Below are 14,561 nucleotides of genomic sequence, written 5' to 3'. Positions count from 1 at the left end.
CTTCTTTATAAACATATTTTTATTCTGTAGCTTTTAAATAGATCATTGATAGATCATTGAATAGGTTGAAATTGATTAATACATGATGTATTTAAATGTTTTTTATTTATTTTATTATTTTTTATATTTAACTTCAATCTGTTTTTATATGTTTTGTTTGTTTGATCTGTAAAGCTCTTTGGGTCAGCTTCTGTGGTTTTTAAATGTGCTCTATAAATAAAGGTTGACTTGACTCATATTTAATCTGTGGAGTGGTTAAAAAATTAGTTTTATTGACTTTAAGTGTATGTAAACTTATGACTTCAAATATATATATATTATTGAAAAGTATTATATTTTCATTTGATTAAAGCTGTACAGTATGTATTTGATTAAACACAAATTGATCATAACATTTAATTAAAACAATTGAACAAAAAATTGGTTATATTAGACAAGTAATTTTCATCAAAAATATGTATTTTTTTTGTTTGTTTTTTTGTTTTAAGTTTCGAGTTATGATCGATACCGAGAAACCAGGGCTGGTATCATACCAAAGCCAAAATTTTGCTATTGGAGAAACCCTACCTTGTGAACATTTGGACGCATCAAGAATAAACCAATCTTATAAATGACTGAATGTTATTGTTGTTTTGTTTCAGTATAAACTGACGGTTCCTAAAGTGGGCTATATTACTGATCTGTGTGTGTCGCTCTCGGCTCTGTCTGGTGTACCTGCTGAGAAGGTAAACATCGATATGAAAGTCTTTTGCAGTACATGTCTGCAGTATATCACTGTATGAACTGTGCTCTTCCTTCCATCTAGATGGTTGTAACAGACATATACAACCACAGATTTCACCGCATATTTGCCTCCAATGAAAACCTGAACAGCATTATGGAGAGGGACGACATCTATGTGTGAGATATTGTTTTAATGTCATGTTTCTAGCAGTTTTTCTTAATGTATCAAAATAAAACAAAATTCAGCTTTCAGAAATGCTTGTTTTTAATTGTGTTATAGCTTGTGAATCTCTTATAGTTGAGTGTGTTATCCACTCTCTTGTGTTGATGTGTGTCTTTTCTACTCAACGTTTGAGATGAAAATTTGTGTAACGGATGGATGCGTGTGCGTATGCTGCAGGTTTGAGGTTGCTGTAAATTGTCAGGAGGACACGGATCATGTGGTGATTCCTGTTCTTTTGAGAGAGAAATACAGGCAGTCTGGTTTCAATCAGACCAGCTCACCTCTGTTCGGTAAGCCCTTCCTCATCACTGTACCAAGAACACTGAGCGAAGACAAGTTCTACAATCTTCTGCTGCTGCGTCTGTGGTATGTGTATACCTCGTCACAGTCTCACTCAGTCTATCATTTCAATCTCATCTCAATCTCGACCCTGTCTCACTCTCATCTCATTTTAGACTTATCGCTGTCTCTGTCCCATGATCTCCTCTCTCTTACACCTATCACACTCCTCTCGTTTCAGACTTGTCTCAGGTTCAGGTCTCACTCTCATCTCAATCATACCTTACTCTCATCTAGTTTCAATCTCATCTCGGTCTTAGTTTAATTTTAAGCTTGTCTTAAGCCAAGACGGATTTGTAAAATGAAATGTCCTGCTCACTCAAGCGTGACTTCAGAACACATTTTTTCACAGCTGCAGTACCTTGGCATGCTTGCCTTGTTATTGAACCTTTATTCATTAATATATTCATAACAAATTCAAATAATTCAAGATGCACTGTTAAAGTATATGTCAATTATGGTTAATTATGGTTATTTAAACCGCAAAGGTTAAAACATGAATTGAGTCAGATGTGAAGGGGGAGGAGAATTTATCCAAAAAGTCTTACGCACAGGATGCTCCGGTGTTTCCTCACTCAAGCGTCCTCAATTTGCTTCCTCGATCCTCGCCTCCTCGCAGTGCATTTAGAGAATTGTTACGTCCTCAATGATGGTGGACTTCAAACTTCAAAGTGAGGAAACAAGGATGCACAATTTAGGAATGAGAAGCATCCCTGGTCTCAATTGATGTCTTATCTTAGTCTCACTCACTCTCATCTTAGACTGATCTTTGGCTTACGTTCCAAGATGTTTTATTTCACACTTGCTGAACACATCCAGATGTTGTATTACAGAGAGACACTTCTTCCCATCAGGGATACCATGCAATCTGGGAGGACTTTTATTTTTTTTCTTACCACTGGATTTATTTAGAATCATTACCAGGAGCACTACAGTTTTTTCACTAGCTGTGAGACGCAGGATAAGAGGAAAAAGATCAAAAGACTTGGTGCGCCGGTGGCAGAGGGTTTTCCGTACGTTGCAGGCAGGAATATTTCTCTAATGTGTGCTCCTTAAGCAACAAAATGGACGAACTACAACTTCTCATTAAAACAAACAGATATTTTTTCCCTTTCTTCTGTGATATATTTCACTGAAACCTAGCAATGTGACGGTACCAGATGACACAATCCAACGTCACTAAGCAGACCATCAAGCTGAGTCATCTGGGAAAACACGAGATGGGGGAATCTGTTTTTACATTAACGAAGGCTGGTGCAATAATGTCATAGTCTTGTTAAAATCATGTTCTCCTCAACTGAAAACTCTACATAAATTGTAGACCTTTTACTCACCCCAAGAATTCACCACGTTTATTTTAGTTGGTGTGGACATTCCACCTCAAGCCTGTGTGCGCAACGTGCAAAAGCAGCTGGCCAATCTAATAACCGAGATGAGGAGACAACATCTAGACTCCCAATTCAAAATTATGGGCTATTTCAACAATGCAAAACTTAATCAAGAACTCCCTAAATACAGACAACACATCACATGCTGCACTAGAGAAGAGTGTTCGAGCACTGTTACACGATAATAAAATACACATATTGCTCTGCCACTTCTCATCTCAACATACAGACAGAAATTTAAATCTGCCAAAACAACCATCACCAAAGTTAAGAGGTTGGCTAATAGAGCCATAGAGAATCTACAAAGCTGTTATAACTGTACAGACTGGAATGTTTTTACAAATAGTCTTGACAAATACACAGACACAGTGACATCATACAGTATATCAGTTTTTGCGAGGACAGCTGTATCCCCACCAAACCTGGGTCAAATTCAACAACAATAAGGAACTCAAACAGATTCTGAGATAAAAGGAGGAAACTCACGGAACTGGAGATAAATACTTCTACAAAGTCTGAATGACTATAGACTTGTTTTCTTGACTTCGGTAGTCTTGAAAACATTTGAACATTATGACTCGCCTCATATCCATTCCTGATGCATTACTGGACCCATTGCAATTTCATACAGAGCTAACAGGTCTGTAGAGGACACAGTTAACATGGGTCTACACTTCATGCTCCAGCACCCTGACAACAATGGAACCTACTTAAAGATCCTGTTTGTGGACTTCAGCTCTTCGTTTAACACCATAATACCAGAGCAACCCTCAGCACGTTAAACGCTTGTGGAGTTGCGTTAGGTCCCAATGCAAGTTAACTGAAATATCCAATGAAAAAATTCCACATTATGGTAAATGGTAAATGGTCTGCACTAATATAGTGCTTTTATTTAACCTTAGAGGTTACCAAAGCGCTTTACACTGTGTCCCAATCACCCATTCACACTCACACTCATATACCAATGGTGGCAGAGTCTGCCATTGGGAGCAACTTGGGGTTCAGTGTCTTGCCCAAGGACACTTCGCCATGTGGAGGGCCTGATCCAGCCTGTGGGCCGTAAATTGCCCATGTCTGCTTAAGCTGTTTGCAAGATTATCATTAAATCTGCCTCAGCAGTCCTAAATAGTCTATCACTTGGGCGACCGCCAAAATATCTTCAATGGGAGAACCATGGCGTTGTTCTTTCCCTGCTGTCCGCGACCCAGTCCAACTAGACCAGTTGAGAAACACTGCTTTAACTCACACACTCATGTCAGACTTCCTCACCTTGCTTCTCTCTGACATTTTCTCCACTGCATGTGTGTGTGTGTGTGTGTCGCAAGTTGACTAGTCTGAAGGAGGAAAGGAGATGCGCACGCACGCGTATGTGAGATTCTCCGTCTGGTTGCATTTTTTTCTCAATACCATAGATAAGCAAATGTACATGGTATGTTAACCGTCAATTTTCAAACTGTGTTATACCGTATACACATGCGTGCTACGACTATGAGATACTGGACTGTTTCTCTTCAGGAGTTTAGACTCATAAATATGTCTTTATAGTCCTTCCGACTCGAGTGGAGGATAATGGAGCACAACCGGTGCTGAATCAGCTGATAAGTGGGAGAACGAGATAAGGGGCTGCCGGAGATGCCGGTTCGAGAGAGAGAGATGCATGTGGCCATGGTGCACGTTTGTTTGTTGGTATTAAGTTTACCATTAAACTTTGTTTACTGTTCAGCCAGTCCCCGCCTCCTCCTTGCCCGTCCTTATACTTTTACAGTGGTGCTGAAACCCGGGAAGGAAGAGGGATGCGCTGTCGCAGAGTCCTCGCCGTTGCCATCCATCAGGGGAGCAGCCGCAGCAGTCTACCTAGGTACGGAGGGGGTCTCTGCCGCCTGCTGAGAGCCGGAGGAACCGCTGCCATCTGCCGAGAAGGGGATGAGCGGTTCTGTCCGCCATGGGCCGGAGGACTCGCTGCCATTTGCCAGGGGAGGCGTGAGCTGGCATCCGCAAGAGGGCGGAGGAGCGGTTGAGGACTAGGCGACAGTGAGCCGGCGAGCAAGTTCTTCTCTCTCTCTCTCTCTCTCTCTCTCTCTGTGTCTCCGCTCACCCTTTCCCTCTCCCCACGCCTTCCCTCGTCTCTCCCCCCAGGTACATAGGAGGCAGGGTGGTCCACCAGCTGACAGAATCGGTGGGGGAGGAGTGTGACGAGGAGGAGGGCGCTGAATCACCTTATCAGTGGGAGAGCAAGATAAGGGGCAATTGGAGACGCCGGTTCAAGAGAGACGAATGTGGATGCGCTGCACATTTGTTTTTGTTGGTTAAGTTTACCATTAAACTTTTTTCTGTTCAGCCGGTTCCTGCCTCCTCCTAGCTTGTCCTTATACTTTTACAATAGTCTTTGTACATTCTATGTATATATTGTGTATTGTTTGTGAATATATTGTACATTCTGTGTAATCTGATATGATGTGCACTTGTTGGAACAAACCACAAAGACAAATTCCTTGTAAGCACAAATGACTCAGCCAATAAAGCAAATTCTATTTCTGTTCTATTAATCTTGGTCTCAGTGTTCCTCTCGTCTCATTCTCACCTTTGTCTCAGTGTTATCTCATCCTCTCACACTCACATTTCAATCATTGCACTCAATTGATCTCAGTTTCATCTCAGTATCCTTCATCACAGTCTCATCTCAATCTTACTTTTGTCTTAGTAACTTCTCAAGCCCTTTCTCATTTCAGTCTCACACTTCCGTCTCAGTCTTATGTTACACTCGTCTTGATCTCTGTCTCATCCCAGTATCCCTCATCACAATCTCACTTTTGTCTAAGTATTATCTCAACACTCACCTCAAATCTGTTTTCTCTCGGTCTGATTTAATCTCCGTGTCATCTCCTGTTGTCTTCAGACTGTCATTACATGTGTCTCTTTTGTTGTCTCATGTTCATGTGTAATATTAATTGACTGTGTTTCTAATTCTGAGCTCATAATTTTGTTTTTGTTTTCTGTTGTTCACAGTCGTTTCATTCACTCAGCCTTTGAAGACGAGGAGTCAGAGGAGACAAACTCCTCCAAACACCACACAATTAATGGCAACGCAACCAATGGTATAATGGAGGAGGGGTCGCCGAGTAAGCATGCTGTTTGACTGCTTCCGTGACAACAAATCTATTTTTGCATTTACACATATTCATTTAGTAAACGCTTTTTTAATCCAAAGTGATTTACTAATGAGGAATGCCACAACACAAGCCATTCATCCTAAAGAGACACAAAGTTCTACACAATCCTGATTTCATGTGTTGTTGCATTCTGAAATGTGTCAGCGCAATTCACAACTGTGCTTTAGTGCATGTTGCATTCTCTGCCTTCCAGCAAGAGGTGCTATAGAGCTGTCTTCCTCTATGGTCAGTTTTCTCTTTCGGGTTAACTCGACTAATGTCATGGTTTCTTTTTGTTTCTTTTTTTTTACACAATTTTTGCCATTTGGCAAAAATGTCCTTTAAATTTTGTCTATATTTCGAACTAAATATATTGCTGGAACTAAAAATAACATTTTAGTTGACGATAATGTGCAAACTGAAAAAAAAATAAAACTTTAATTTTTAAATGTTTCAAAATATTATACAATTTGGTTAAACTACTTATAATTTAAACATGTTTTAAACATATTAAAGATGTACTGAAGTATGAGCTACTCTTAGAAGTGACTGTTGTGAATTCCTCACGTTTAGACAGTTTAGGATATTGTTACGTGTAGCGCTTCTTTTAACGTAGTTTAAAATCACCTGTTCGTTGTCTGTTTGGAAAAAGGGCCATTTAAAAAAGATATACATTTAATTTCTTTTAATTTGTGGTATTTAAGCATTTTTTCTTTATTATATACGGTACATCTTTTTTTATTTATCAGAAATAATAGCCTATTCTGTTATATTTGTCACAAAAAGCACCATGGTATTACACTTGTTTATTGACAACCCTATGTTTTAGACATGTGTCATAGTAAAACCATGGCAAGTACCTTGGAATATCATGACAGTATCATGAAATATGAATATAATAATTATTCAATACCATGACTTTACTCTGGTAATGGCACAGTGCTTTTTTGTTAGGGCACTAATGTTTTTCTTGTCTCTTCACTCTTTTCACTTTCATCTCTGCTTCCTCACTTTATCATTTCATCAGACCTCATCATCCTCTTTATATAACTGACACTTCTATTACTTTCTCTTCATTTCTTTTAATATTCATCTAATGTTATTTTCTGTATTCTGTCATTAATATTTATAAATATATAGGACCTTTCACGGTACGATTATGATGATGTCAAGATGGCTCTATGTTTTTGAATGTTTATCATAGTAGACTACATTTCCAAAAAATGGTAATGCCATGGTATTTTTTGAAAGTGATTAGTCTAATGGTTTATTCGTTTAAACAAAACCAAACTGGCTTTGGGTGATCCAGACAGCTCCTTCAGTTTATGACTAATAAAAGACTAATTGAATTTCTATCACTGAAAGTGACGTGACGTGACCATTCACATTATAATTTATAAATCTGTTTACACTGCAGGTGTGTGATGTCGGAGTTTTATTCTTTTGATGAACTTGCAACACAATACATGTAGTGGACTTTTTATGTTATCTCGTTGAAAACGAAAGTGAAGGGCCCTTCCACAAGACTTTTAGCAATGGGTACATTCATAAAGTAATGCTATTTTTAATTCAGTGTACCCACTTCAAGGGTTCTGCACTTCAGAGTGAGTAGGGCATAGATTGGAATCTGCCCCCGATCTGCCGTAGCGCCGGTGTAATGACACCTGCGCTTAATTTCCTTTACTACACATGCGATTTACAAATAAATCTCATAAAACATTATTACTGTTGTTGTGAGATTATTACGAGATTTTAAATTTGTTTTATGTTATTCGTTTAAATATTTAATTTAATTTGCCCCTGCTGCCCCTCTTCTGTGCATGTCACAGCTTTGAGTCATAGAGACTGGCTTTTCCAGGGTGGGAAGTTGCGGTCATAACGTCAGAGCTCCTTGATCAAAATAACACAAACTCTTCAAAATAAAAGCTCCATCAAAATTAAAGGCAAATCTATAGGAAAAATTATGACAAATATATCAGCATTGTAAAGTTATGTGATATTCACTGTAAAACTTCTATTAATAATAATTGTAATCATAATAAATCAGTAGTAATTGTATTCTACTTAAACAGTATCTCACATCTGTAATGCTCTCTTATGCAGCGCTTTATTTCACAAAATATAACTCCAATGTTGTGTTTTGGATGGTGCTGTGAGCTTCTGTATATAAGCACTTCATTTGATAAAACAAATAATACAATATTATTAAAAAAATTAATTGTTATATTTTCATTTGATTAAAGTTTTAATTAATTCAATTTGTTAACACAATTTTGATGCTAAAATTTAAATAAACTGTTGATATGGAGTTCAGAAGAAATAAAATGGGTATCAGACTCCGTATCGGTGAGTACCAAAAATGAAGTATCAGTGAATGGTATTGGGACATCCCTATACTTAACTATAGAGCATTGTACCAGTGCCATGTCTCCGTCATTTTAAAATAAGTTTTGGACTTGTTTATTTTTAAAAGTCCCATATTATGCACCAAATATTTTATTTTGGTGATTTTGGTCAAACAATAAAGTTCATCTAGGATTTTATTAATTTTGTATTCTGGTAGCCTTCATGTCTGTGCCCGTCACAGCAAGAAAAGTCTAAGAAAATGTTTCAATAATCTATAAATCGCTTTTAAAAACTACAGTATCGGCCGATAAATTGGTTATCGACCATTAAGCTCTATTGTAGTTACAGTATTGGCAAAATCCAGTACTGACGTATACATTTGATTGTTGTCATGTCTTTTTCATCTTTTCTTCGTTATTGTTGATAAAATCAAAAACACCTTTGCCAACTGACATTTTGTCAGTAATTTTGTTGACAAAATTAACACTGGGAGCAGCGCTGCCATGCAAAGGCAAAATGCTGTAACTACTGTACAAATTTGGCCAAAAATAAGTTGGTAGTGAAATCGGGTCCTTTACATACGTCCTGTGACAAACAGGCTTGACTCAGCTATGATCAGAATCTTACACAAAAAAAACCTTTATAATCCACATTTGGCTGAACGAATTATTTTGAAGCCATTTTCTCAGTGTCTGTGTTGATGTAGTTACTGTGTTTTGGCTTTGTAGTCCAAAACCATTTGAAGAGAATCTTGGTAGACAAACTGTTGATGTGTGTGTGTGTGTGTATATATAAGCTAGCTGAATAATAAGGCAAAAACTCTCTCGCCCCCTTGAGCACTGAGGTTTGTAAGATAACATGTTAAATATGTACAAAAGGACTGTGCGAGCATTTGCCTCTATGTTTGCTTACATGCATTTAATCTGTTTCTGGCTTAAGATCTATTGTTTTTTACTGTTGATTGGTGACTGTACTGACTGAACAGACGCATATGTCGCAGGTGAAATGGAGACAGATGAACCCGATGAAGAATCCAGTCAGGACCAGGAACTGCCCTCTGAGAATGACAACAGCCAATCAGAGGACTCGGTTGGCGGTGACAACGACTTGGAGAATGGAGTCATCCCAGAAAACTCCAGCAAAGGACAGCAAATTACAAGGCACAAAAAACGACTTTTCACATTCCAGTTGAACAACATGGGCAAGGCGGCCTTTAACTTCATCAAAGGAGATCTGCAACAAATCCGATTTGATGAGGATCATTTACGACTCAGCGGTGGGAATCTGTGCAGTCATGCTCACAATTCTATTATTAATCGATTTCAGTTCAAATGAGTCATTTAAACATGAGATTCTGTCATCATTTATTCACCCTTATGTTGTCCCAAACCTGTATGACAAAAGTTTGAGTAAAAATGCCCTTTCTTTTCTGCAGATAGATGCTATCTCTCTTTGGACTGGGATCCTGAAATAAAGAGAAAATACTTCAATGAAACTGTGACAGAGGTGAAATTCTCACATTTCTAGTCAGTTGCTTATATTGTGACATGTGTTGCTGATGATGGCTTAATGTCTTTCACAGGACTTTGATAAGCACGAGAGTATGGACTATAAACCTCAGAAGAAAAGCTTCTTCAAACTGAAGGACTGTATTGAACTCTTTACCACTAAAGAGAAGCTGGGAGCGGATGACCCCTGGTGAGAGTTCATGTTCATCAGTCACTCGCACTCATCTTGTTGCAAACCCACATGACTTTCTTTTGTCCAATTTGTTCATGTCAATACACATATGCTTGTGGACCTTTTGTTATTTCAGGTACTTTATGTGTGTATATGTGTGTGTGTGTGTGTCATATTTAGGTACTGTCCCAACTGTAAGGAGCACCAGCAGGCCACTAAGAAACTGGACTTGTGGTCTTTACCGCCGGTGCTGGTCGTCCATTTAAAGCGCTTCTCCTACAGTCGCTACATGAGGGACAAACTGGACTCGCTTGTGGATTTCCCATTGCGGTACGACACACTTTCACAGCAAGTTAAACAGACAGTAAATTCATTTTTACTGGGACACTGGTTTTACATCTATGCTTTTTGTTATAATTATTTGTTTTAAGTACATATAGTGACATACAGAAATATCCCAAATGGTTCTGAACCAGGGTTTCCGTTGTCCGGTAATTACCGGACATTGGCCGGTAAAAAAATTAAATGTCCGACAAAATTAAATCTCTCCGGCCAAATTGTCCGATTAAAATTGCCTAATAATCCCGTCCCCCTAACACAATCTGAATTTGAGAATAAGCCTAAAATGTATAAAGCAAAAATACACCGATCTCTTGCTATGTTATAAAGGAACAGGCTCTATCGTTTGAAAGTTATGAAACAACATCGCATGCTGCATTTCAAATAAAGCGCACGCCTAAAACGGCTGCAATATAGACCTAAACAACGAACGATTGAGTGAGACGTTTCAAATATGGCCAGGCCCAGGCAGACTAGCTTTAAAAACTTTTTCAGAGGCCAGACGATGGTGAATCAGGAACATCTCATTATAGATAGATCAGTGCTTCTAATCCGCGCATTCGGTGCAGTTTTTTTCTCTATCATCAAAACTGAATAGCCTATGTTCATCAGTGCATGGTTACAGTCTATATCAAGCAGGGACATGTTTGTGTGCATTTTATTTGTGATTTCACCGAATTAATAGAGAGTCTCCACAACGGCGATAGATTGAAACGCGGCGTCCTAGTGAAGATTGCGCAACTTCGCAGCAGCGTCGTCCATGCAACTGATAGCAGCGGACACGAAGCTCAGCTTGATTTCAAAAACAACAGATTTTAGCGCCAGATCTCTTATTTAATAACGGACTAAATGAATGATCTGCTAGTTAACTGGAGATGTTTTATTTATTTGTATTAGGTACATCCGTGCCTCAATGTTTCAAAAAGTGAATGTGTGTGAAACCACAGTAAAAAACAATTGGCGTTGATTGACGTCAATCGGACGTTCATGTTTTTTTTTCGTCTATTTGAAAGTTAAGCTAATAATAATATGTTGCATTCTATACGGCCTGATTATGTCATTTTTTAAGTTACATAGACTGCCTCCAGTTTTCCTCAACTTGACTAATTAAGAGGCGATATATTTGACCGGCATATCATCAAAATGTCCGTAAAACGAAACCTCTGCCGGTCACTTTGACCGGCACCATTTTTTTCTAGCGGAAACTCTGTTCTGAACGTTTACTGACAGTTTCTCTGTTCACCGCTAGTGATCTGGATATGTCCGAGTTCCTCATCAACCCAAATGCTGGACCCTGCCGCTATGACCTCATCGCTGTGTCCAACCACTATGGAGGAATGGGAGGAGGACACTGTGAGTATGCACACTTAAAAGCACTCACTGTATGCATACTCAAAACCCAATACATACTGATACAGAGACCACACTGTACACACTGCAAACCACATTTAAATTCTGTAGTGAATCCCCGAAATCCCCGACTCCCAACTGAGGGTTACATGAGCACATCAATTATTTAACTAAGTAAGTGTTAAGGCCAGTGTTTAAACAAAGATTTTGTACCTGTATCACTGATCTGAACATGAAAATATGAAGATATTATTCAAAACAGAGAGACATTTGTGTGATGCAATGATTTGTAATCTTGTTAAATACATTTTCATCGTCAGATACTGCGTATGCAAAGAACAAGGATGATGACAAGTGGTACAACTTTGATGACAGCAGCGTATCGCCAGTTAATGAGGACCAGATAGTGGTGAGACCTGAAATATTCTCAAATTGATGCTTTACTCTCAGGCCAAATTCATACTCGACACAAGCTAGATTTTATGCATCGTAGCATTCTTAAATGTCCCTGACAACACTGTAATTCTTATTGCAAGTACGTGTTACATTTTCAGCGTTGCTGCCAAATGGGCATTAGTGTAAAACTGTCTTCGTGTTTGGTCTGTTTTCTCTTTCAGGTTATGTCTTAGTAACACTAACAATAACATATTAGGCTAAGTGTTCAAGGATTCAAAACTTTGTATTTTAGTTAGGGTTCCGAACATCATTTTTTTAGGTTTGGGTTTGGAGATGAAAAGTTTTGATTTTGCAGTAAGTGTTCTATGATTTACATTTTGAATTTTAATGATAGGATTCCAAATATAGATTTTCAGGTTAGATTTCTGTAATTTATATGTCAGATTTTAGGGTTAGGTTTATGGTTAATAGATTTCCATTTTAGATTTTTAGGATTAGAGTTCCAGGATTAAAATTTTGGATTTTAGGGTTAGGGTATTTTTCTGTCACAAGACCCTGACTATTTTCCCTCTGTGTGTTTGTGTTTAGTCCAAAGCTGCATATGTCCTGTTTTACCAGCGTCAAGACACTGTTAAAGGGACAGGCTACTTCGCACTGGACCGTGAGGTCACTGATGAGCAGGAAAACTCGACGCCGCAGGAGAACGCAACCCAGAGTGAAGAAGAGGAAGATCTAAATGATAATGAGAATGAGGAAGATCTTGAACCCAACCGTGACGTTACTATGAACACCAATTGAGGTGGAAGGTCAATCATACATCCAAAGCCATATGTACACTAAACGACGCACCTGCGTATACGGGGCGAGAATGTAAAGATGGCGAAGTGCTCGGATTCCACTTGAGACGCCAGTATTTTCACAATTTTCCATGAAAAGTGGTTATTTGGGAAGTATATTGATAAAACCACGGCGTACAATGTAGGCAGCATTTCTGTGTGGGTTCTTTAGTTTTCGCATGAGTGAAAGAGTGAGCGGTGCATAAATGAGTGATTAGAAAAGTTTTATGTGTTAGCTTGTTTTATTTTGTATATACCTTGGAGGAACACTGAACTAAAGGGTTTGGTGGACTACTGACTGTTTGTTGCACAATCACATTTGTTTTTCTTATCCATGCCATGTGTATCACAATTGAAGCTCTTCAAATGCTTCAAGGTGCTTATTTACCTGTGATGCATCGCCAACAGCATGTGCGAAACGGCCCGTCATGTAATGGAAAAGCCATTTGTGCTGCTAATGCCTTGTGTTGGTTTTAGGTGACAAAATCTGGGGAGTCAAGTCGAAGGCCATAGTTTTACAGTTGAGTGTGTGTGCGTGTGTGTGTGTGTGTGTAAGCACTTCTCCTCACATCTTCTATTCATAGAGGCTTTTTACAAGATTTTGCTGATACATTTGGCACTATTTTCTTTCTTTCACCAATGCCTTAAATGTATTATCAGACTGTTGCCTTTTCTTTGCACAATTCTCACTTTCAGTCACTCGTTTGAGTCATTGTATAACACACATATACACAATCTCCATACCCATAAAATACCACTGCTCCGCTCTGAAATCAATCCTAACCTAACCCTAACCCTTAATTGTATGGAAAGAGTTGTGAGGTGGCCATCCTCTTGCCTTTGTTTTTGGTGAATGTTCTTGGAGCGTAATGGGTCGTTTTCTTGCGTTTGATATTAATGAAATGATGGCAAATGCTTTATACAGATCCACCGTGCAGCCTATCTGTGGTTATAAACAGTCATTGGGTTCAGCTATAACCAACTACTTATGCTTTTTATATAATGTACATAAGAGTTCACTCTGTGAGTGCACATTTGATACATTTATTTATTTATAAGGAACCATTTCAAACAACCTGGATAGACAGAAGATGTATTGAATGTGGCTTTGGTCGAGCTCTCGTCTGGACTGAATCCATTAAAAGGACGTTGTATCATCTGTGGGTTTTTTGTAAATTAACTGATATTCTTGCATGATGAATATGGGGGATTTATTTTCGCTGCACTTTGAGTTTACTTTGGGTTACATTTGAAATGTGCATGTGTATTTATATATGACTTTAATAAAGCTGAGTAAAGCCTTGCACAGTGGTGATTTCTTGGTGCCTGATTGTTTACAGACTGTTAACAATGCAGTTTTATGAGCTTTTTTAGATTTTGTTTGTTTTCATGTACACTGTCAACAAGTTAAAAGTTTGGACACAAATACACTTAATTATTATTCATATTTTCCACAACTTTGAATAATAATGAAGTCTTCACACCGATTAAATTACACAAATGGAAGAATGGGAATGATGTAGTAACCAAATGTCCAGGTTAAAAACAGTTCCGTGAATAGGTGAACAAGACTGCCTTAGCAGTGGATGCTATGGGAGCTCTGTCAGAAGGAGGATGACTTTCCAGGTGTGGCACATAAGCTTTTGCTTTATCCATCCATCCATCCATCTTCAACCGCTTATCCGAAGTCGGGTCGCGGGGGCAGCTGCTCCAGCAGGGGGCCCCAAACTTCCCTATCCCGAGCCACATTAACCAACTCTGACTGGGGGACCCTGAGGCATTCCCAGGCCAG

The 14,561-nt window shown here is 38.7% G+C and overlaps 1 protein-coding gene across 5 annotated transcripts in view; it reads left to right on the top strand.

Moving 5' to 3' along the window:
• Positions 1-14,073, top strand: part of LOC127638713 (ubiquitin carboxyl-terminal hydrolase 15-like) — an 86,110-nt gene extending 72,037 nt beyond the window's left edge. For 4 of the 5 annotated variants that reach the window (XM_052120359.1, XM_052120357.1, XM_052120361.1 and 1 more), the window contains 11 exons: positions 642-725; positions 806-900; positions 1,124-1,312; positions 5,680-5,792; positions 9,169-9,444; positions 9,604-9,674; positions 9,751-9,866; positions 10,029-10,178; positions 11,437-11,540; positions 11,858-11,946; positions 12,522-14,073. In XM_052120359.1, coding sequence (XP_051976319.1) covers positions 642-725; positions 806-900; positions 1,124-1,312; positions 5,680-5,792; positions 9,169-9,444; positions 9,604-9,674; positions 9,751-9,866; positions 10,029-10,178; positions 11,437-11,540; positions 11,858-11,946; positions 12,522-12,731 — 1,497 coding nt within the window. In that variant the 3' untranslated portion in view covers positions 12,732-14,073. The remainder of the gene's footprint in view (positions 1-641; positions 726-805; positions 901-1,123; positions 1,313-5,679; positions 5,793-9,168; positions 9,445-9,603; positions 9,675-9,750; positions 9,867-10,028; positions 10,179-11,436; positions 11,541-11,857; positions 11,947-12,521) is intronic. The other variant, XM_052120358.1, reaches the window with a different exon arrangement.
• The last annotated feature ends 488 nt before the right edge of the window (positions 14,074-14,561 follow it).

This window comes from Xyrauchen texanus, chromosome 47, assembly GCF_025860055.1.
Source record: "Xyrauchen texanus isolate HMW12.3.18 chromosome 47, RBS_HiC_50CHRs, whole genome shotgun sequence".
NCBI classification, from domain to species: Eukaryota; Metazoa; Chordata; class Actinopteri; order Cypriniformes; family Catostomidae; genus Xyrauchen; species Xyrauchen texanus.
The sequence above is the reverse complement of the archived record's forward strand: the minus strand, read 5'-3'. Positions and strand labels throughout refer to the sequence as shown.